At 36.3% G+C, this 23588-nt stretch overlaps 1 protein-coding gene across 4 annotated transcripts in view; it reads right to left on the bottom strand.

Moving 5' to 3' along the window:
* The window catches only part of BIRC6 (baculoviral IAP repeat containing 6), a gene marked incomplete at both ends in the record, with an annotated part of 177198 nt that overhangs the window by 130161 nt on the left and 23449 nt on the right, over positions 1-23588 (bottom strand). For all 4 annotated transcript variants that reach the window (XM_084235649.1, XM_084235650.1, XM_084235651.1 and 1 more), the window contains 7 exons: positions 685-2079; positions 6503-6561; positions 7396-7556; positions 7637-7859; positions 11084-11166; positions 14033-14144; positions 16939-17132. In XM_084235649.1, the coding sequence (XP_084091775.1) occupies positions 685-2079; positions 6503-6561; positions 7396-7556; positions 7637-7859; positions 11084-11166; positions 14033-14144; positions 16939-17132 (2227 nt within the window). The remainder of the gene's footprint in view (positions 1-684; positions 2080-6502; positions 6562-7395; positions 7557-7636; positions 7860-11083; positions 11167-14032; positions 14145-16938; positions 17133-23588) is intronic.

Here is a 23588-nt window from a genome sequence, read left to right as displayed (position 1 = left end):
ATGAGTTCAACCCCCAACCAGGAAGCTGCCCACATGGCGCAGCAGACCTCTCCTAACTCGCCCGCTGCTCCCCTCAGCAGTGTATTTCGGTCATTCCTCCTGTTCTGTTCTCCACTCTGTCTCTGCTGAATCCTCTCAACCCCCCACACCTCTGGCCTGTGCCCCAGTTCTTGTATGCATAAATAAATCTCAAAAAAAAAAAAAAAAGTAAATTAGACAATTTTATTTGGCAAAACTAAAAATTACATGCTAAATATTTTCATTTAAAAAGGAAACAGTTTCAGTGCCTTTACATACATTATTTCATTTAATTCTAACAAGTATGGAAATAGGTCTCCTTTAACCTGTTTTATAAACTAAGAAACAGGTTTGCTGAGCTTAAAGTAACTTGTCCAAGGCCACGAATTTGAGCAGATGCAGAGTTAGGATTCACAGACACAACAGTATTTTCTTGAGAATAAAATACAGAAGATATTTTCTGAGAGATTTTATTAACTTACTGACAATTAAGAGTTTATACTTAGGGCAATGGAAAAAAAGTTTTGAAAATAGTAAAAAGATTAACCACTTCATTATATTAAAAAAAAACTTCATCCATATAAAGCTAAAATTCACACATTAACAAATGCCATATCCACTAATTTTAAAAGATTTCTAGAAAAACCAAGCCAACCAAAAGCTTACCTTTGGTGCATGCACACAGCCTGTCTGTGCCCGAGCAGTAAATGACAGAAACAAATGTGTCCTGTTCTTCAGTGCCCTCCTTTTTAGGAGGTTCCACTTTGGCCAAAATTTCAAAGTTTGAAAGATCTAATATTTTTATGTATCCTCCCTGAGTGGTTATTACCAGGTGTCCAAGAGTAGAAATATCAGACTTTTTTTCTCTTTCAATGCCATTCTTTGAGGTTAACTGCATTTCCTCAACAGGTTCCTCACAGTCATCCTCTCGATTATCCAATATATCTGGTGGAAGTAAAATGAGCGAGGTAATTGTGTCCTGGGGATCTTTGATATGTTGGATTTTTATTGGCTCTTCTTCTAAAGTCACTATTCGCGTGGCATAATTCATTTTATAAAGAATTAAATATCCACCACTAACATTTCTCTGCTCAGGTTGAATTATCAAAGGAGTCTGTACATCTGCTGGTGATTCGTGTTGGATTACACTAATATTTGCACCATTCACTACCGTAAGATTTGATTCCAGCTCACCTTTCCGTCTATTACATAGTGCAGAGTTTAATTTATTTAAATTATTCAAGGCCTCTACTTGATTTATTGCACTCAAGGATTCAACAGGGCATGTCCGCAGTCCTACCAACAAATGAATTCCATCAGCACAAGGAGTTATTGAGTCTATACAAAGATTCTCCTCCTCTGCAAACTTTGGCAGTCTCAAGCATTGTACCAAAGTCCCAGGCTTAGGAAACACAGAGTTCCACTTCTCAGAATCTGGAGAGGTAAGATTGGCTGCTGCATCTGCAAACTGCTGAATGTAAGTCACAGGAGGGTCCTGCAACAACAACTGCTCCTGACTATCCAGCTCCATTTCAATAATCTGTGGAACCGTAAAACCATCATCATGCAAACTTTTGCTCATTATATTGTTCATCTGTGAAAAGATTTTTCCTGCTTTCTCATCAGATTCCTTGATGCTATAAAGAAGCAAAATGGGCAAAGTCCTCCTCACCAGAGGAGAATTTAATTCTGAATTAGTGCAGGATTCATTGTCAGTTGACCCTTGTTCTGATATACTTTCACCCTGAGTTCTGCTTAAACCATCCAGTGACCTGTGAGAATTACTACTAATGGGTGAGGTAGCAGGAGATTTATATGTTAATAAGCCTCCGGCTAATAAACATGGAAAGGGAATGTTGTGTTGCTCCTGGTGCTTTTCCTTTGTCTTTTCACTCTTAGAGTTTGTTAAGCAAGGATTTGCCCCGAGTTCTTCAAGATCCTTAACAGTATCTTCAAGTACATTTGCAACAATCTCCCACTGAAGTTTTTCTGGCTGCTGTAGAATGCTGAGTGCTGTTATATCAAGGCTCACTTCCATGGCTTCCTTCTGTGACGTATGTCCTTAGAAAAGAAATGATATTCATTAGAAATTACCTTATGATTGTCAAAACTTTACAGGGAGGAAAAATACAGCCTTGTGATATAAATCAAAATTTGTAGTTTAATGTTTTCATTTTCTTTTTTCACTCACTTAGAAATAACATATTAAGTGAAAAAAATTAATGTTAAAGGAAATTTAATACAATCTGAGCCAAACTCATTCAGAAATCTGAGTGTCATCGTCATTTCACTGAGATTGGAAGTAAAAACTGTACAGTAAGATTTTTTAGCAAGCAACAAATCACAATAAACCCTGAGGATGCTGAGCCAATAAACTTATTTCAATTTATTTTTTTTATTTATAGTGGGAAATTGCAAAGCAAAACCTAGTTTCATCTACGCATTTATTAAAACAAAATTAATGAATTACCTATATTGACACATTAAGACAACATTCAACGTAAATGACATGTGAAATATGACTGCTCATTAAAAAGAAAAGATAGGACCTCCCCTATGGCACAGCAGGTTGAGCACAGCGCTGTGAAGCTATCCAAAGCCTCTGCAGTGTGGGTTCGATTCCCAGATGGCCAGGGAGAAACCCACATGGCGCTGCAGACCTCTCCTGTCTTGCCCGCTGCTCTCCTCAGCAGTGTATTTCAGTCTGTTTGCCTGTATTGCTCCCTGCTCTGTCTCTGGTGAATCCTCTCACCCTCCTGTGCCTCTGGCCTGTACCCCAGTTCTTGTATTAAAATAAATAAATCTTAAAAAAATAAAATAAATAAAAAGAGAAGATATTACAAGTGACATTATTACTATAATACACTCCCAACTGTTTAGTTGACATCTTGGAAATAGCATTTACCATACATTCTATTTCATAAGACTGACAAAGAATGATACCTCACAAATCCTGTAGTAAGGAAACTTGCAGATTTTATACATCTCACAATTTCTCAGACCCACAAACAAAAGTTTTCACAACATACCTATAAACACCCTGCAGTATAATATTCTTCAGATAATCATTCTGAGAAAGCCTTCTCTATTCTACTTACTTAAGTAGTGTCAACCCCAGGTTAACATATTCAAACTTCCTGAGGTTTAACCTATGAAATTAATCTCAGTTTTTTAAAACCACTGAATTTAAATTAAATCTTTCCTGTACTCTCCTGCCAAACATTCTTCCCAACTTTCACATGAAGCTGTGTATCCTTAATTCTGAAATATGGCTAAGAGTTGGTTATTCAAATAGTCTAAAAAAAACTTTGACAAACTTTTTGGTAGGCTCACAAAGAAATGATGCTAAAAGGACAGAATTATAAATGGAAGTGCAGAAATCACAACAGTTCCTACCAAAAGTCAAAGAATCTATGAATAACTATACTCTAAAACTTTTGAAAATCTTTTTTTTTAAAGAGTTATTTATTTATTTGTTTGTTTGTTTGTTTATTTATACAAGCACTGGGTACAGTCAGAAGCGCGGGAGGGTGTGAGAATTCACCAGAGCCAGAGCGGAGAGCAGAGCAGGCAGAAGGACCGAAGTACACTGCTGAGGGGAGCAGCGGGCACTGCAAGAGAGGTCTGCGCGCCATGCAGGACCCTCCTCTGGTGGCCGGGGAGCAGCTGGGGATCGAACCGGCGCCGCAGAGGCTGCAGGCAGCTTTGCAACCCAGCGCTCAACCGCTACGCCACAGGGGAGGCCCTAAAACTTTTGAAAATCTTGAAGAAATGGTAAATGTTTAGTACTGAAACCTTTTCCTTTAAAATCAGGAACAAAGCAAAGATGTCTGCTTTCAGAACTTCAATTTAATGTAGAATTAGAGTCCTTAGCCAGAGCAATTACACAACTAAAAATATGAAACGTTGCCATTTACAGCAAAATGAAAAAGAACTGAAGGGGAAATGAAAAATAAAATTAGTCAGAAAGATAAAGAGAGAAAATGGATAATTTCACCTATATGTATAATATGAAGATACAATGTGGATACATGGACAAAACTAAAAAGAAATAAACTAATGGACATTGTTAACTGAAATGAAGTTATGAGAGGAGAAGTAGGTAGCAGTGAGAGGAAGGGTGGAGGGGGTATAATGGATGATAGTGGATGTTTCAGGATTTTTTTAATTTTTTCTTTTAAAAACAGAATATAGAGAACACTTGCTATTCCATACTAAGTATAACTTAGATATGTCCTCTGACATTAGAAAATAGCCACATTTTAACAATGATCACTTTTCATCTTTTTAAAGATTTATTTATTAATGCATACAAGAACTGGGGTATAGGCCAGAGGTACAGTGGGTGAGAGGATTCACCAGAGACAAAGAGTGGGGAACAAAACAGGAAAATCCACTGAAATACACTGCTGCAGGGAGCAGTGGATGAGACAGAAGAGGTCTGCTGCACCTAGTGGGTTAGCTCCCTGACTCCTTGGATCAAACTCATGCCCAGTGGCTGGCAGTAGCTTGATACTGCTGAATTTTAACACCTGTGCCATCAAGGAGGCCCCAGTGGTCCCATTTTTTTAAATACTGGTAACTTTCAAAAGTGCTATGCCTTACCTATTTTTATTTTAATCAAGCCCTAAAATTCTAAGCATTAACTTTACTATTTTATATATTACGAAATGCAACTAGACTATATATTAAGTGATAGAAGTAGGATTTAAATTCTGATATGATGAAACTATTTGAAATACACTACTACTAAACTTGACCATGAAATAACTACATTAAAATATGAAGCAAACTCTTAGGCCTTGTTTCATAAAGCAGCATTTACTTTATACCCTAATGTCCACATTTTGACATACTTCAAAATTTATTCTCTATTCAACTATTTTCTTTTGAGAATGAAGAACCTTAATTTAAATGTTACCAACTTTAACAAAAGAATCCATTATGCAAATAAAATGAAACATTCCCAAGAGTGAATTCCCTTACATCTGACAAAGATTTTAGTGATCTGACTCTTTAGTTCCACTGGTTCAAATAGTTGCCATTTAAAATTTAAATATAGGGCCTCCCTGGTGGCATAGGGGTTAAAGACAGTGGTATCAAGCTATAGCCAGCCACTGCAGCAGGAGTTCAATCCCTAGCGGCCAGGGAGCAACCCACATGCAGCAGCAGACCTCTCCTGCCTAACCCACTGCTCCCTGCCGTAGTGTATTTCAGTAGATGCATCTGTTCTGCTCCCACACTCTGTCTCTGCTGAATCCTCTCATCCTACTCACCTCTGCTTGTACCCCAGTTCTTGTATGTATAAATAAAAAATAAATCTTTAGGGCCTCACCGGTGGCGCAGCGGTTGAGCGCTGGGCTGCGAAGCTGCCCACAGCCTCTGCAGCACCAGTTCGATCCCCGGCCGCCGGCGAGGGTCCCACATGGAGCGCAGACCTCTCCTGCCACACCCACTGCTCCCCTCAGCAGTGTACCTCAGTCCGTCTGCCTGTTCTGCTCCCCGCTCTGGCTCTGGTGAATTCTCTCACCCTCCTGCACTTCTGTCTGTACCCAGTGCTTGTATAAATAAATAAATAAATCTTTAAACATAAATCTTTTTTAGAAATAAAGTAATAGTATCCTCTCAAAGGAAAATGGAAGCATTCTCTTCAAGAAGAAAGAAAGCACTTGTTCATAACCCATTTGTTCAGTAGATCCACCTGTTCTGCTCCCCATTCTGTGTCTGTTGAATACTCTCACCCTATACACTCTGGCCTGTACCCCAGTTATTATATGCATAAATAAAAAATAAATCTTTAAAAATAAATAAATAATAGTATCTTCTCCAGGGCCTCCCTGGTAATGCAAGGGGTTAAGACGCAACCTATGAAGCTACCCACAGCCACTGCAGCACAAGTTCACTCTCCGGCCAGGCAGTTGACCCACATGGCGCAGCAGACTGCTCCTGTCTCACCAGCTGCTCCCCTCAGCAGTGTATTTCAGTCAATCTGCCTATTCTGTTCTCCACTCTGTCTCTGGTGAATCCTCTCACCCCCCCACACCTCTGGCTTGTACCCCAGTTCTTGTATGCATAAATAAATAAATCTGTAAAAAAACAAAAAAAATAGTATCCTCTCCAAGGAAAAAGGAAGCAATTCTGTTCAAGAAGGAAGCATGTGTTCATAATTCATTTGTTCAGTAGATCCACCTGTTCTGCCTCTATCTCCGGTGAATCCTTTCACCCCTCGCACCTCTGGCTTACACCCCAGTTCTTTAATGCATAAATAAATACATCTTTAAAAAAAATAAAATTTAAATATGGAACATCATATTCATAACACTAATTCAACATTTCTGAAAAACAATGTTTGCAGTTTTGTGTTTATTAGTAAAAATTTAGAGTTGCATTAACTAAGAAATTTAGAATTAAGTGTATATAGCATTACCTAAAAGTATACAAATGTAACAATTTAAAAAATAGATAATCTAACATTTTTACATACCTGTCACAGAATCTGATCTGGAACGATCATCACTGTCTGAATCCTCTAATAAATCATCACTTGAAAAACAAAATAAAAAAATAATTTGAATTTCAAGAAAATTGCATAAAATGAACAGCAAAGACAAAAAAGCACAATGTTACAAACATTGCTTTGAATCTCTAATATGCACATCATACCAAACTATTAAAACTAGATCAAATTATGCATAAGTAGTCTCACCCACTGCTCCCCTCAGAATGCATTTCAGTAGATTCAACTGTTCTGCTTCCCACTCTGTCTCTGGTGAATCCCCTTACTCCCTGCACCTCTGGCCTGCACCCCAGTTCTTGTGTGCATAAATAAAAATAAACTTTAAAAAAAATTCATTCCTCATCTAATACTAGATTTACTAAAACCTTTTTACATGGTACAAAACCTTTTAAAAATTAATGAACATGCATAATAAAAAGATAGTGTGAATTAGCTTTTAACATAAAGGTTATATGTACTTTTGAAATCTAACCTTATTAACATTACAGGGTTACCTCAGGTTTCTGATTTACCAATACTATAAATAACTTCATTGTTAAACTTGGGAAATTTTTGGCAATTTGAAAGATGTAACATACAAATTACATTGAGACAAATATCTGAATTTATTAAAATTCTAATTCTTCAATGTTCCACCTCTTCAGCTTCCTCCAAATTAATCTTTTACACTTTATTGGGGGAAAGGAGTCCTTTCTACCTTAAATAGATTATAGGGCTGAGAAAAGCAGGAAGAGGGATTTATCTCAACTCTAGCACATTACCCCACGTAACAGCTGCTCACCAGAATAATGGAAACATGTTTACCTGAAATATCCATTTCACTTAGGGCTGTGTGTGTGTACCAAGACAAATTTACATACCTATCTCCTTCCAATTTTGGTATATCTGAGCAACTAGATGAGTCTTCCAACCACGCTAAAGTTGGTCTCCTTGATTCAACTGCTGAGCTTGGTTCTCCCGATAAAATAAGCTGTTGCACAATTGCTGGATCATAGGCATTAATTTCAAACTTTAAGTGCACCTAAACAAATGAAAAAGAAGTGTAAGTTTATAACTTCTTCCCCTCAATAACTAATCTGTTTCTTCAAAATTAAAACATACCTTCATAAGTTTGGAAACATCCCATATACAGATCTTTCCCCGTTTTGTTGCAGCAGCTAGAAAATGAGGGCAGCTCCCTGACCCAAAGCAAGATATTCTGTCAGTTCCATCCGTACAAGGAAACTGTGCAGGACTTGTTGCAAGAGTGACTGATAACGGCACGTTCTGTGTGTGCTCGCCTTTCACAAATGGGCAGTTTGGGGAATGTCTCTCATGTTCAGACCTTTACGTGGATTAAGGAATAAAAAGTTTACTGAGCAACAAAGCTATTAAGTTTGTACATTAAAACAAATCCATGATCATCTTTTCCTTAAAAAAAAAAACTGAAATTTTAGTATTTTTTAAAAGACAAAAGTATTCAATTTTATCAAGATTACTCTAGTATGTTCAACCACTCACTTTAATAGCAACTGCTACGCACTTTAATTTATTATAAATAAAATCAGTCTCACATGAAAATTAAAAAGTAAATGCTACAAACTGATAAAACTGTTTAACAGGCTGGTATTTCTTCCCACTGATTTCCTAAAACACAAATGAATAACCTTACTTCATTTTAAAATTCTCCATATCTATACAATAGCATAGTGGCCCTAGTTAATAATACTGCATGGCATATCTGAAATATGAAAAGAGGATAAATCTTAAATCTTAACACATACACACAAAAATGGTATTAATGGACCTAACTAGACAATGATCTTTTCACAATGTGTGCATATATCAAAACATTAAATTGTTCACCTATACTACACAATTTTTACGTATCAAAGATATCTCAATAAAACTAACAAATACATTCTCCACATGTATATGCAGGGGTGTGTATATAGCAGTGGCCACAACTGTAAGTGACATGTAGTAAGAACTCAGTAAATGCTATTCACATCACAAAACACTTTCAGATCTGAAAGCAAAAAGATTTCTAGAGTATGGATTAAAATGACATATTAAAAATAAAAGAAATAATCCTTACATCCATTACAGGACTGTTATCTGAATTCTAAAGTAAATCTCAAAGAATCTTAGAAAGATAACATTTGTAGTATCTAATGTATACTATTTCTTTCAAATAAATACTTATTGGCTTGTGTATCTTTTTTGATTCTGGGTACCCTGCAGTGGTGATACCTGATAGGGAGAATACTAAGGTTATCACAATGAAAAGATTAAATTTAAAATTATTTTTTAAAAATGCTTATTGAGCAAAAACAAAATGTTGAATTAGTTTTCTAGAAAATCCAAACATGTTTAATACAAACAAAATAGTAGGATCTCAGAGCAAAACTGGTATAGTGACTTGTGAAAATTTCCTCAAATATTGGAAGACCAATTTTAACATTTAAAAATTGTTTGTCCAACTCTGTGATAATCTGTTTAACTTGCTAGCTTGAATTATGAGGTATTACTTGAAATGTCACAATGATGCTACTAAAAAAGAAATATTTTTTAAAAAATTATTTTCAATTTCCATGTAAATGAAAGGAAAATTATACTCATAAAATATGCTGCTCGTTAGAACATGTATATTTCTTTTTACATTGCACCTACAACTATCCATATTGATATATGAATCCTGGACAATTTGAAAAATGAGCTATCATACATAAAGGCTTTTACATGGCATCCACAAACACATGATATTTAGACTGGATTCCCTCCCAGGTATGTCACCTCCAGGTAGCCACTATTATAAATGTAGTGTTAAAGCACAAAAATATTTTCATAAATTTACAAAAACTTATACGTATAGAAAATATAGGGGATCACATTTCAAATAAACAATATCATTGTATGAAGTCATTCTACAACACCTTTGTTGATACAATAACGTAAAAACTACTGGTGTTAATTAACAAAGTTAACTGTTCCTTTTCACTCTTGGATAGTCATTTTTTTACTAATATACCACATTTTACTTGGCTATTCATTCATAGTTAGCTGTTTAAGATGTTTTCCAGTTTTTCACGGCTGTGACCATGTATTTTATGTTTCCATGCATACAAGAGCAATTAACTCTCTAAGAAAAATAAATAGAAGTTGAATTGCCAGACAACAAAGAGTGCTCATTTTGTTTTCAAAAGAATTAAATCTCCCTTTAAAGTACTCCATTAACTTGGAACATAAAAATATGACTGTCCCATCTCCTTATAGCTTCAGAAGGTATCTGGGCTCAGCTCTCCTAGCCCCTTCAATTCCATTCCCTCCTATCCATTTGGAAAACCCAGCAACAAAGTCCACCAACTGCTTGAGTTTGAGGAATCCTGAATCTTGGGGCACAAAGAGGTAGAATCCTTAATTACTTGATCATATCAAGAAAAGATGAATTTTGAACAGCCTTAGTTGGAAACCTGAATCAAAATATTTATGAAAATAGAAAAAAATATTTATAGAAAAATATTTATGAATAAAGTTATATTCTATAATATCATGGTACAATTTTTCAGGCACAGGTTAAATAACTTTTTTCATTATTACGTTGAGAAACTAAAAATACATATTAAAATGTTTTCTCTACATACAAAGATCATTTCAAAGAGAAAAGACTAAATTCCAAACAGAATCTTAACCTAAATAGAAAATTGTTCAAATTCAACTCTCTCTGTAGATGGATTTAACTACAATTTACATTCATATTGTCCACTGCAACCTGGGATCCACATGTACAAATAGGTTTTAACAAGTCCACTCCATAATTTAATATTCAGAAACCTATACTTAATTTTAGTACAGAATATGCTATCTATCTTAAAAACAAATCATGGCTCTGTCAGTATCACATGCCCTTCAACAAATTTTATTTTATTCAAAGAAGGATAATTCATATCTCGGAGTGACTTTAAGAATTAAATTAGAGCATATTATCAACTTCCCCTAGGAAAAAGAAATAATACTACATAAAACTAATATGGGAACTAAATGGATTAAAAATGAAGTGCTTAGAATGGTACCTAGTAAAGAGTATTATAAAACTACTACGATTACTATTTCTATTACTATGGATTCAGAATAGTTATTTGTGAATAGTTATTTGTAAAAATAAGATTTTAATACATAATAATGCTTAATAATAATACTTAATACATGATCTCCAATGTTCAACTAGGTTCTATACTATAATACACCAAAATTCAAAATCACCAGATGCCCTAAAATTATTTCATAATTAGAAATGTATATTATAAATTCCTCCTTCATGGATTCCATATTGATATCCTCTCCCTCAGTCAAAACTGGTTCCATTCTTTGGCAATCTTCCCATACACAAATTTTGGGGAGCCAAAGTCCATAGTACTACATACGTATTATGTACCAAGTGACTGACAGAGCATAATCCACTTAATACTTATGACAAAAGAACAAGATTATAATAGCTAAATCAGTAAAATTTAGAAGCACATTTACAGGATTAACTTAGTCTATTATGTTAGAAAAATTAACACTCACCAAGGTTCATCAGTAGGTTCCCAACAAACAAGACATACACTACAAGTAAAACACATGGCTCTATCATCTCCAGATGAGGCAGGCTGTAATTTTATAAAAAAGACAGAAAAGTTTCATAAATATTAAATAGCTTGTTAACAAAATTATTATTTTCATATTGAGGAAAATAAACTGGCCTATATATTTCTAAGTTCCAAGAATACACTGAACAACCAAAGGCTTATAAATTTGATTTGGAAAATCATATTTCAATAGAAAATGACTAGTAAATCAAACACAGAAGCATATATATATTGATCTCTGATCTAGCATCTTCAAATTTTATTACTAAAATAACTTGAAATATCCTTAAGTGTATATAAGGAAAAGATGTAACTTTTCAGTTCCTAACTAAGAACTGAATCCCAAACAACTTGGCAAGTAAAAATGAAAAGCATACCAGTGGGCCTAATTCATGTAATAGTCTTTAAAATATAAAGGACAAGAGCCTCCCTGGTGGCACAAGGGGTTAAGACGCAACCTATGAAGCAATCCACAGCCACTGCAGCACGAGTTCAATTCCTGGCCAGAGAGCTACCCACATGGCACAGCAGACCTCTCAGGCCTCGCCCACTGCTCCCCTCAGCAGCGTATTTCAGTCAATCTGCCTGTTCTGTCCCCCACTCTAGTGAATCCTCTCACCCACCATATCTCTGGCCTGTAGCCCAGTTCTTGTATGCATAAATAAATAAATCTTTAAAAAATAATGAAGTAAAGGACAAAATATTGTATTTTTCATTTTTACATATATATGTACATATACATATATACAAAATACCTAAACTGAAATAGCTCTCTGAAAACTTAGTATTTTTGAGCATTTACTCCATTTAGCAATTGTGTCTATAGATATAACTATTATTTTAGAAGACTAAAAATAATCATTCTTAACATAATCAGAAGATTCTACAAAACTTATTATTTGAATACAATGAAAAATAACAAGGCATCACAGAGCTCATCAAGGAAATGAAACCAAGGGAGATATAAAGAAAAATTATCAAGGGCCTCCCTGGTGGCGCAAGGGGTTAAGACGAAGCACTATGAAGCTATCCACAGTCACCACAGCATGAGTTCAATTCCTGGCCAGGGAGGTGACCCACATGGCTCAGCAGACCTCTCCTGTCTCGCCCACTATATATACATTTCTCCTGTCTCTGGTGAATCCTCTCACCAGCCCCCACACCTCTGGCCTCTACCCCAGTTCTTGTATGCATAAATAAATAAACTTTTAAAAAAAGAAAAGAAAAAATATCAATAGCACATATTTAATCATTAATTTAGGGAAATAATTTCAGTATTTCTAGTACTGGCCAGTCTCCAAACTAATCTATCTTTAACTTGGCATCTGACAAAAACTTTTTTTAGAAAAGACTGATTTATTTATGCATACAAGAACTGGGGTGTAGGCCAGTGGTGTGGGAGGTGACCTCAGAGGTGAATCCTCTGGGATTCACCAGACAGAATGGGAAGCACAATAGGTGGACTGACTGAAATACACTGCTGAGGGGAGCAGCAGGCAAGACAGGAGGTCTACTTCGCCATGTGGGTCAGCTCCCTGGCCAGGGATAGAAATTGTGCTGCAGTGGCTGCGGAGAGTTTGAGAGCACTGTGTCTTTAACCCCTGTGCCACCAGGGAGGCCCTGACAAAAAAATTTTATGATATTCAAATATATATATCTGATTCTCCCTCATCCACTAAGCCATCTGTCCTCTTCCCCTAGTTAAGATACTCATAATACTTCAAGAACTAACGACTTTAGATTCTTCATGACAGTAACATTAACGAATTTCAAAAGTTTACCTGAATTCTTACAAAGGCATGTTTTATGTAAACCGACATGTAATTATTAATCTCCTAGATTCTTTAGCAGTAGTAAAGCAGTGCAAGTCAGTCTAAACTACTCAGTGAGGGCCTCCCCAGTGGCGCAGAGGTTGAGCGCTGGGTTGCGAGCTGCCCGCGGCCTCTGTGGGGCCAGTTTGATCCCCGGCTGCTCCCCGGCCACTGGAGGAGGGTCCCGCATGGCGCGCAGACCTCTCCTGCCGCCCGCTGCACCCCGCAGCAGCGTACCTCGGTCCTTCTGCCTGCTCTGCTCCCCGCTCTAGTTCTGGTGAATTCTCTCACCCTCCCGCACTTCTGACTGTGCCCAGTGCTTGTATAAATAAATAAAATCTTTAAAAAAAAAAAAAGTATTCTTTAAAAAAAATAAAATAAAATAAACTACTCAGTAAGTTTCCTTTAATATATTATATATATTATATATATATCTAAATTTACTTAATTTCCCTCTCTTTAGCTCCGTGACACTCTCTATAATGTCTCATTCTCATGTCTTTTTGTCACATTGATCTTATACTATACACCTTCTCTTTCCCCAAATAAAACTATGACTATTATCCATGACTACTTATTCCTCTTTCTGTATAATTTCTTAATCAGAGCCTCAAAACATTTGTATTCAAGTTGTAATGTTGCAGTGTTGCTTCTAATAGTTGTCCAGCATATAGGCAATTTATATCCCAATTAAAATTAAAATTTCAGGAGTAATTACTATTTATTCTGTTATAAAAGTCAAGAAGAAAAAACATCAACACACATGCAAATACTTTTCAAATTGAAAATCTGGAGAGTAGTCCCTATTTGATGATTTTAATAAATAGATACTCTGAAAGAAAATAGTTATGAGCATTAATTCACTTAATGACTTTTAACAATATTTTTTCTTTTCACATACAACACAAAAAAGTCAATATTATGATCAAAGTAAGAACAATACAAAACTCACAAACATGCATGCATGCACACAAGCATACAGCCAAACCCCTTTAAATATTTGTGAAAAAATATTAAAATGATTCTACTGAAGCTACAAAGGAGTGTTGAAAAGCTATTTTTTTATAATCTTTTACCTGATGATAAAACCCAGCCTGAGCCATAGGATCTGGCTGTGCCCATCTATAGCCCACGTGAGGCCAGGAGGTAAATGTCTCCCGTCTGTTAGCTTCACTATACATCAGTGATCTAAAAGGAAACGTACATTATATAATCGAAGTTAGTCATCTAATACAGTGAAACTCCTATTTAACACTGATGAAAAAATTTTACTGAATTATCAATAGAAACCGCAAATTTTCTAACGATCAAGTTCAAATGTGTTTTAAAGTAAAAATAGTAATGTTTAATAATTTCCCTTAAATAAGATAGGGGGAAAAAAGATACCTGCTTGATGGTTACAATTGATAAACAATAACAGGGGTAGATTAAATTCACCAATATGGCACAATTACCAAGCACAGAAAAGAAATCTGAAGAGGCAGAAAACTGCCTTTCATCATGTGCCAAGTTTTACATAATTGGATAAAATCACAACAAAAGATGCATACTGGTTTTGTCTCAACCATACTGAGAAAGCATTTTCTAGTTTAATTTTTTCCTAATCGACAAAACTTTTTCCAGAAAAGTTTACTCTCCAGGGAATTATCAAAAAAGGAAATCTTCAGGGCCTCCCCGGTGGCGCAGCGGTTGAGCGCTGGGTTGCAAAGCTGCCCACAGCCCCTGCAGTGCCGGTTCAATCCCCTGCTGCTCCCCGGCCACTGGAGGAGGGTCCCACATGGCGCGCAGGCCTCCAATGCCACCCGCTGCTCCCCTCAGCAGTGTACTTCAGTCCTTCTGCCTGCTCTGCTCCCCGCTCTGGCTCTGGTGAATTCTCTCACCCTCCCGCACTTCTGACTGTACCCAGTGCTTGTATAAATAAAAAAAAAATAAATCTAAAAAAAAAAAGGAAATCTTCACATGCTTTTATATTACAATATATTAATTTACTCACAGTACACATTAGGGCACTTTTTAAAATAAGATCACACCTAAATTAGAGTAAGTCTAAAAGGTTTCAAATGAGAAAGGACTGGTAAGTGAAACTTACTCTTTCTAACAGAAAAGTACAACTTCAAAAAGACAGATAAAGTGGTAAAAGTCCTCCAAAAACATACCAGAAAATGACTTTTCTTTAAATTCTTCCTTCCCTTAAATAAGTACATGATTTCAGCTAATACCACTAGGGAATTAGGTTTTACTCATAGTTGTATTCTGGTTTGGAAAAAGCGAAGTATTGGGGGTAGAAAATCCTTCACTGACAGGTTACAGTAAGTCTTCAGGATCTTTCTCAGTCAAAGAACAGAAATACCCTCCCACTTATTTATATTATCAAAATAGTAGTAGCATCTAGCAGACCCTAATTCAAACCAACTTAAGTTGGTTTCTAATGAAACAAATACTACAGACTACATCAAAATTAACATCTTGAGGCATTTTAGCATCACAAAAACACTGAACATCCTAGCCATTTCCTAAAATAAAGCATTTACCAGAGCTTGCACTGACTGATTTCTTTAGAAAACCCTGCTGCTGTTCGCAAAGAAAAAAGCTCTGAAGGGCTGTTTTATAGTCCCAAAATAGGTTTGACTCTCAGTCAAGGTACATTTATTCTAAGTACATATTTTCCCCCTCCAGACATATTCCAAAGAATATCTCAATGACAGCCATAATACAATCACCTGATAGCTATTCACATTAAAAATGAGTTTCTAGGGCCTCCCTGGTGGGGCAAGGGGTTAAGCACCGCACTATGAAGCAATCACAGCCTCTGTAGCACAAGTTCGATCCCCGGCCAGCCAGGGAGCAACCCACATGGAGCAGCAGACCTCTCCCGCCTCGCCCACTGCTCCCCTCAGCAGTGTATTTCAGTCAGTCTGACTGTTCTGTTCCCCACTCTGTCTCTGGTGAGTCCTTTCATCCCTCCACCCCCCACATCTCTGGCCTGTACCCCAGTATAAATAATATGCAAAAATAAATAAATCTTTGAAAAAATTAGAAAGTTTCTATATTTTGCCCAAAAGCTAGATAACAATATTACTATGTAATATAAAAATTCTTCCCAAATGTTAACACTAACCAATAGAAGTTATTTACAACAATAAAATCACTTTTTTAAAAAACACAACAGTCAATTTACCAAGCTATAAACTAATATAAGACCATTATTTAAGATAACAGAAGTTAACAGAAAACTCATTCAGCAATAACTTCACTAAACAGCATGTACTGTTAAATATACTTAAAATACACTTCAGGAAAAAAGCATGAAGTTAAAATTCGCAATCAATGAAAATGCAAAATATTATAGCAGAAAGCAAATGTAAACACATTATCTAAACTGCTGAATTTATTATTTCTGTATAGCATTTCCAAACTTAAGTAGTCTTAATGAGAATCTAATAAAATAATCTAATAAAATAATCTGGCTTCTTAATTAGTTTTACACAAAGAAAATGATGGTTGAAGTATGATTTTTGTAGTACTGTGCTTAAATCCAGGATAGGCAGCATAAAAATCTTAATTCAAAATTGAACAAATTGATTTTTTTTCACTTTTTTAATTAGTAAATAAGACATGGCTCTTATACACAGATTCTGGGATGGTTTTTTCATTTATAAAAATTTTATCAAAGCAAAGTAATTCTTATATATAAAAATTATATTTTTATGTTGACCCAAATATTTATTAAGCAAGTACTAAAGTGGAATTTTCAAAGTATGGTTTTATGATACCTTTAAATACCTTCAGAGTACAGAGAGAAACTGTTTAATAATAGCAATTTAAGTAGTAATTTACTTGAATTCAGTATTTTAATAAAAATGATAATCTGAAAAGTTTTCTCATATATTTTGAATTTTTTTAATCAAAATCAAATTTTATTGTTATTCTTAGTTAATCCAAAAGAGTAATCAATGCAATCTTACTGCCATATCTCCTTTACCTGTCCACAGAACGGCCTGGCCCCACTCCCAGTTCCGGACGTGCACTGGGTAAGAGGTAAGACAATCTGTCCATCACAGAGGACGCCACAGGTAAGGCAGCAACATTTTGATTTATTTTCTTGAGTTCATTAACAATGGCACTGGCAATGGACTTCAACACATGATGAGGAAGATGAAATGTAACTGTGGCCCACTGAAAGAAAATGGGGGTATAAAGAAAAGAAAACATACAGACATTTTAGCCAAAACCATAACTTATAGATTATAAAATAAATATTTCCCCATAAACTTATTTGTGCTGAGATTTTCAACCAGCAGCAATAACATAAGAAGAAAAAAAGAGTCCTTTTATCTTAAAAAAATATCAGTCTCAAGTTAGTTAAATTCATTAATTCATCACTAAAACAGGAATGTGCAACTCTGTGAAAAATAAATCCTCCATTAATCCATTAAAAAAATAGGTCAGAACAAGATGGAAGCACATCTTATAAATCCAAGTATCTCTATTCATAAGAATATGGTTGTACAATTTACTGCTCTAGGGAATATGAGGCTACACTTAGCAGATGCTTTTGCAAGTATTGTTGTCATTAACATCCAGCAATACTAACTAAAAGAACAGGCCTTCTAGTCATAAAAAGTTGACTTCCAAGCCCAGCTTCACCATTATCTATGCAACCCTAGTCAAATTAACCTCAGTTCCTATTCTGTAAAGAGAGGAAACAGCTACCTATTAACATATTATCTTACAAAAATTCAAGTTGGGATTGGTAGTGTTTAATGGAGTAAGCATTTAATAAATGTTAAACATAATTATTCAATATTAAAATAATTAAGTTACACTGTAAAAATACTAAGTATTATTCTCCCAAAGAAATAAGTCCATAAAGTAATTTCATCTTTTTACTCTGTCCCTGCTCACCTACGAATGTTTCCACTCTGTCTAGTACACACCAGGCCTATTAAATTATTACTTACCTATGTAACTGAAAAAATTTATAGAAAGAAACTGGACTTGAATTGCTTTTAAAAAAAAGAGCGAGAAAGAGAGAGAGAGAGAGAGCATTTTGTTTCTAGCACAAACCTGTTCATAGATCCAGAGCCTTTTGGGTGGAAGAAAGGATCCTACAACAATGCCCCAACTATACTGTAAATCATACTGTTAACCTTCCTAATAGGAACCTATAGGCATTCACTATAGTAACTGTACTGGAGAAGAAAAGCGTTGTTATCTTTCAAGCACTGCAAGACAGTAGCATTGAGCAGACCTAAAACATCACTATGGTACACACCAGTGAAGGTGGGGACTTAGAATTGTTAAGCGATCAATGAAATTTTGGCTAAAAGCTATTTTAGTGAGTTCAGTGGGTCCAGGAATCCATCTGGTAGTTATTTCTGCAGTTCCCAAATGCACAATTAGAAACAATATAGAATAGGCAAATAGAAAAATTACCACACGGCTCTCTGATCCTCTCTGAGGACTTTTAAAAGTTAGAAAAGCCAAAGGGAAAAGCCAATATAATTTTCATTCTCTACAAGAATACTAACCAAAGCAACACCCATTCCTAAGGAAACTTCTGAAATTAATGCCCCTGTAAAACACTTGAAATACACAATGGTAATCAAACTCTCTCATCTCCATTTAACTGGCCTATTTGGCCTATGCATAATGCAAATAGATCTTGAAGAATGACTATGCATTGTAAACTATCAGATGGTAACGTTAAATGCAGCTGCCCTTCCAGATGAGGTGTCTTGATACAAGCGAATCAACAAATCCCTTGATATCTGGTAGACAGTGACAGTTCTTTTTTTTTTTTTTTTAACTAACTTTTAAAAACCATCCAAAAGTAAGCTGCTTTTATCTGGCAATAACAACAATAAATCAGTCTTACCCTGGGACTGTCTCGTGTTCTTTCTTCATTATAATCTAGTCTGTAGAAATCCTGATCAACCTAGCATCCTGCAGATCACTACATTGGTTCACTATATTGTTAACATCACACTGATTGATCCAGATAAGGAGGAAGAAGCAAGAAACTTAAATGCATTAGTAACACATATACTAGCCAGAGAGGATCAAAAATAACCTCCAGAAAAACTCAAGTGTACTCCAACCCCTGTGAGGTTTCTGGAAGTAGTGGTTTGCACATGTCAAGGTAGTCCCTCCAAATGAAAGACAAGTTGCTACAACTTCTGAAAAAAAAACACTAAAAAAAAGGCAGTCTCAGTGAACCTAACTGGATTCCAAACCCCAAATTCAGCATATTTGGTTATGCCGCTCTAACTCAATTATTAAATAATATACAATCCAGGTTAAACCGCTAGATGCTCTGCCACTTGTACCTTGTGAGCATATTCAATAATTCTCTAAGTTATCTACAGAAATAAAGATTTGGACCTCCCCAGTGGGGCAGCAGTTGAGCACTGGGCTGCGAAGCTGCCCGCAGCCTCTGCAGTGGCGGTTCGATCCCCAGCCACCAGCGACGGTCCCACACGGTGCACAGACCTCTCCTGCCAAGCCCGCTGCTCCCCTCAGCAGTGTATTTCGTCTGTCTGCCTGTTCTGTTCCCCGCTCTGGCTCTAGTGAATTCTCTCACCCTCCCGTGCTTCTGACTGTACCCAGTGCTTGTATGCATAAATAAGTAAATCTTTAAAAAAAAAAAAAAAGAAAGAAAGATTCCCTAAGGAGTCTCTGGCAAACTAAATTGTGATATTCACAAAACAGAATGCTAGGTAGGGTCTTATAGCAAGGCCAGGCCATTTTCTATAAACAACTATCCTCCTGTTGAGAAACAGCTTCTAGCTTCTTAATAATCCCTGACATAAATTATTAATACCTACCTATGAGACAAATGTCTATGCAGTCAGAACTGTCCATCACAAACTAGTTGTTATCTGACATACCACAGCATAATAATGACGCACGCTACATTAAGTGATTTGTAAGAGATCAATTTTGAAAAATTCAAAAGGCATGTTTTAGACAAACTGAGTAACCAAGTAACTCAGATTTCTACAATATCTACTCTCATTGTAACGCCTCCTTCTCATTTCATATTAATGGATTACAGGAACTCCTTATGATAAGATCAGAGGAAGAAAATCCTTAGCTACTATTTACACACGGCTGTGCACATTATAATAGTACCACCCCAAGATGAATGGCTGCAGCATTACAGTCCCAATCAAAGATGGAAGTAGATCTCAGAGGGCATAACTTCAAACAGTACACTTGGTTGTTCTCTTTGTCTGAATTAAGAACTGGCCATAAATAAAGATTCTCATTGATTAAAGAACAGCAACAAATGTTTAGGTTGGATGGAAGGCTTTGCAAAGATCAGGATTGTAAGACTGCTAACACTTAAGTCAAAGACACAGGTGTATGGACAGCCCTCTCAAAATAACAATGTGAAAATATTTGTGAAATAGATGAATGGTAATCAAAAGGAATCCATGCCAGAGGAAATGGACAAATTATGCAAACTATATGGATGTCACTCATTCTCTCTCCATATGTGATGATTTCTATATGAGCTCCACAGCAAACAGATTCTGCACAGGCCCAACAATATGAATTAACCAGGCTCCGGCTACTGCTAATTACTTAATTTGCCAATAACAGCCATCAAAGCTGAGGCACCAAGATGACACTATTTTCCAAGGAATAGTCAGCTATCTGACTGCAGGCTGATTAAATCAGATACATGCAGTCATGGGTTGAGCAGTCATGGGTTGAGCAGCAATCTACCTTCACTGTAATAAATATGTATTCTGAAAATGCATTTATCTGTTCTGCCCACAACATTTCTGCAATATTACACCACTTCCTGTGGACTAAAAAAAAATGGCTTATGCATCATCATGGTATTCTACACAATTTCACTTCTAAACAAAGAAAGCACTTTAAAGAAAGGGAGGTAGGGAAAGGAGTTCCATCAATGGACTCCTGCCCATTAAACTGATTTGGCCTTATCATGGTAAGAAGTAGCTGACCTAACAAAAATACGCATTGCCCTATGAAAGACTCATTTTCAGCACTAATTGGAAGAGATACCTGAAAGGATGAAGTCTACCTTACAGGACAATGTCTATGCCTTAAATGAAAAAAAAAGGTATGATTTTGTTTTGTTTTGTTTAGAGAAAGAAAAAATTTATTGAGGAGAAAAGGAACAGAAATAGAATGGGACTCCCAGGCCGGTGGAACCAGGCCATGGAGGGGCCCACGGGATGAGTTTTCCCAACAGAACCACTATTATTACTTAATAACCCATTCATAGACTTTTTTTTTTTTTTTTTTAAGTTTAACCTCAAGAGGTCTTACATTCCACCAAGGGTACAGCAATGGTTCTAATGAATTGTGTTAAAATTGCTATCCAGCAGGCCTCCCCGGTGGCGCAACGATTGAGCGCTGGGTTGCGAAGCTGCCCGCAGCCTCTGCAGCACCGGTTCAATTCCCAGCTGCTCCCCAGCCACCAGAGGAGGGTCCCACATGGTGTGCAGACCTCTCCTGCCGCCCGCTGCTCCCCTCAGCAGTGTACTTCGGTCCTTCTGCCTGCTCTGCTCCCTGCTCTGGCTCTGGTGAATTCTCTCACCCTCCCGCACTTCTGACTGTACCCAGTGCTTGTATAAATAAATAAATAAATCTAAAAAAAAAATTGCTATCCAGCAATTTTGGGCTCCTCCTGTCACTAAACAATAAGACAAAGATTATTCTACTGGTTGATGTGATTAACCGACAATAAAGGGGGAAATGGTGTAATTGGGGTAAGGAGAAATTAAAATGCAAGAGATTTTCCAGGGTGCCTCTTAGTCCTTCCATGGTGAAAAGTGAATGGATGATTAAAAAGTGAATGGGTGATTGCAACTTAAACAGAACACCACTGAGGATTTAGATCACACAAAAGTAAAGACTTCAGTCCCTCCACCACGTAAAGTCGCCTGACCCATTGAAGTGCTGGCCAAAGACAACAGAACTACGCACAGGGTAGAAGAAGAAAGTCGTAAATAGTAATCTCTTGTCAAGTAAAAGCATATTTTTGTTGTGTGAAAGTTCAAACATATATAAAAAGTGTGTGTAAAGATACTGAGTAGCCAAAGGAGTACACGATGCTAGTTATTATTAAATTATTGTCTCCCAGCTCCAAACCTACTTTTATTTATCATCTCTGTTATGTTGGAGCTGGGACTCTGCAATCTATATTTGTCAACAGTTTTTGCTGGCTGTAAGGTTCAGACAAGAGGGAAATTAGAAAGCATGATAAAAGAAGGAAGCCTTGCTCTTTGCTACTACCTATCACTGTTGTCATCATTGTTTCAGCAAAGGACATAGAGCAAATGATATTTTTCCTAAGTTTCAGTGGCTATTTTGTTTTTGCTTTAGTATTCCCAGAACCAGCCTCATAGAGCTCCCACAGGGGGACTAAATAACATCGGGTAAGTAGCATCTCTTCTGAGAGATCTGGTCTCAGTTCCACAAGCTCTTCCAAGTTCCTGAGGTACCAGTAGGGCAGCAGCTTCTCCTAAGTTTAAGTCCCAGACCCACAGATCCCATTCTCTTAGTCTATAGGTTCTGATAACCCTAGCTTCTTTTCTTTGCTCATCTAGACTTAGGTGAGAAGTAAATTCTTTACAATAAAGTCTCACTGTGGAAATTCATTGTATGGTTTATATTTTACTAAATAACATGTCCTATCAATGGAACATGGCCAATAAAATTATGATAAATCTGCATAATAAAATTCAATATAAATGTTAAGAAGAATGCAGATGATCTATGAGGACTAATATGAAAAAATATCTAAGATACACTAAGTGAAACAAAGCAACATATATACTATGGTATGAACATGTATGGCTCCCCAAAATGCATATATTGCAATAATAACCCCTAAAGGTGATGATATTAGCTGATGGGTTTTTGCAAGGTACTTAAGTCATGAGGGCGAAGCCCTCAGGGAATGGGATTAGCACATTTCTAAAAGAGGGGCCAGTGACATCCCATGCCCTTTCAACCACATAAGGATACAGAGAGAATGCACCAGCTAGGGATCAGAAAGGCATTCATGTTGGGCCTTTATGCATGGGTTAAGGAGAATTTGGGCAACCATGCTGGCATCTTGTGCTTAGATTTCCCAGCCTCCAGAAACATAAGCAATACATTTCTGTTGTTTACAAGCTACCCAGACAAAGGAACTTTGTTATAGCAGCTCAAATGGACTAAGATAGTATATCACAATATTTCAGTGTGATTATAACTATACTTAAGAAAAAAAGATATTTATAAATTCAAGAATTATATTTAGGAAATTTTTTTTCTTATATCCTTCCTTATAGAAATTTTAGTCATTACAGTTGGAACTAGGAATAAGTCTTAATAGAAAAATGTAGAAGAAATGAAGGAAATACATCCAAGGTTTAACTCAAAGCACCATCTACTGCAGGTATCTCAGTCGTGCTTTTAAAAATATATACCAACAAAAGTCCCAATGGGCCCATTTCCAAAAACATCTTTTTTTTTGCACCCATGCTCATAACCTGACAAGAAAGCCTTTTATCAGCCTCTCAACCAATTTATTGCCATCAAACACAGAAATACTAGGAACAAAGTAAGCAAAATAGTTCCCACAGACTTCAGTAAAAACAGTTT

This window comes from Talpa europaea, assembly GCF_964194135.1.
Source record: "Talpa europaea genome assembly, chromosome: 6".
NCBI lineage: Eukaryota > Metazoa > Chordata > Mammalia > Eulipotyphla > Talpidae > Talpa > Talpa europaea.
This window is presented reverse-complemented; position numbering and strand designations above follow the sequence as displayed.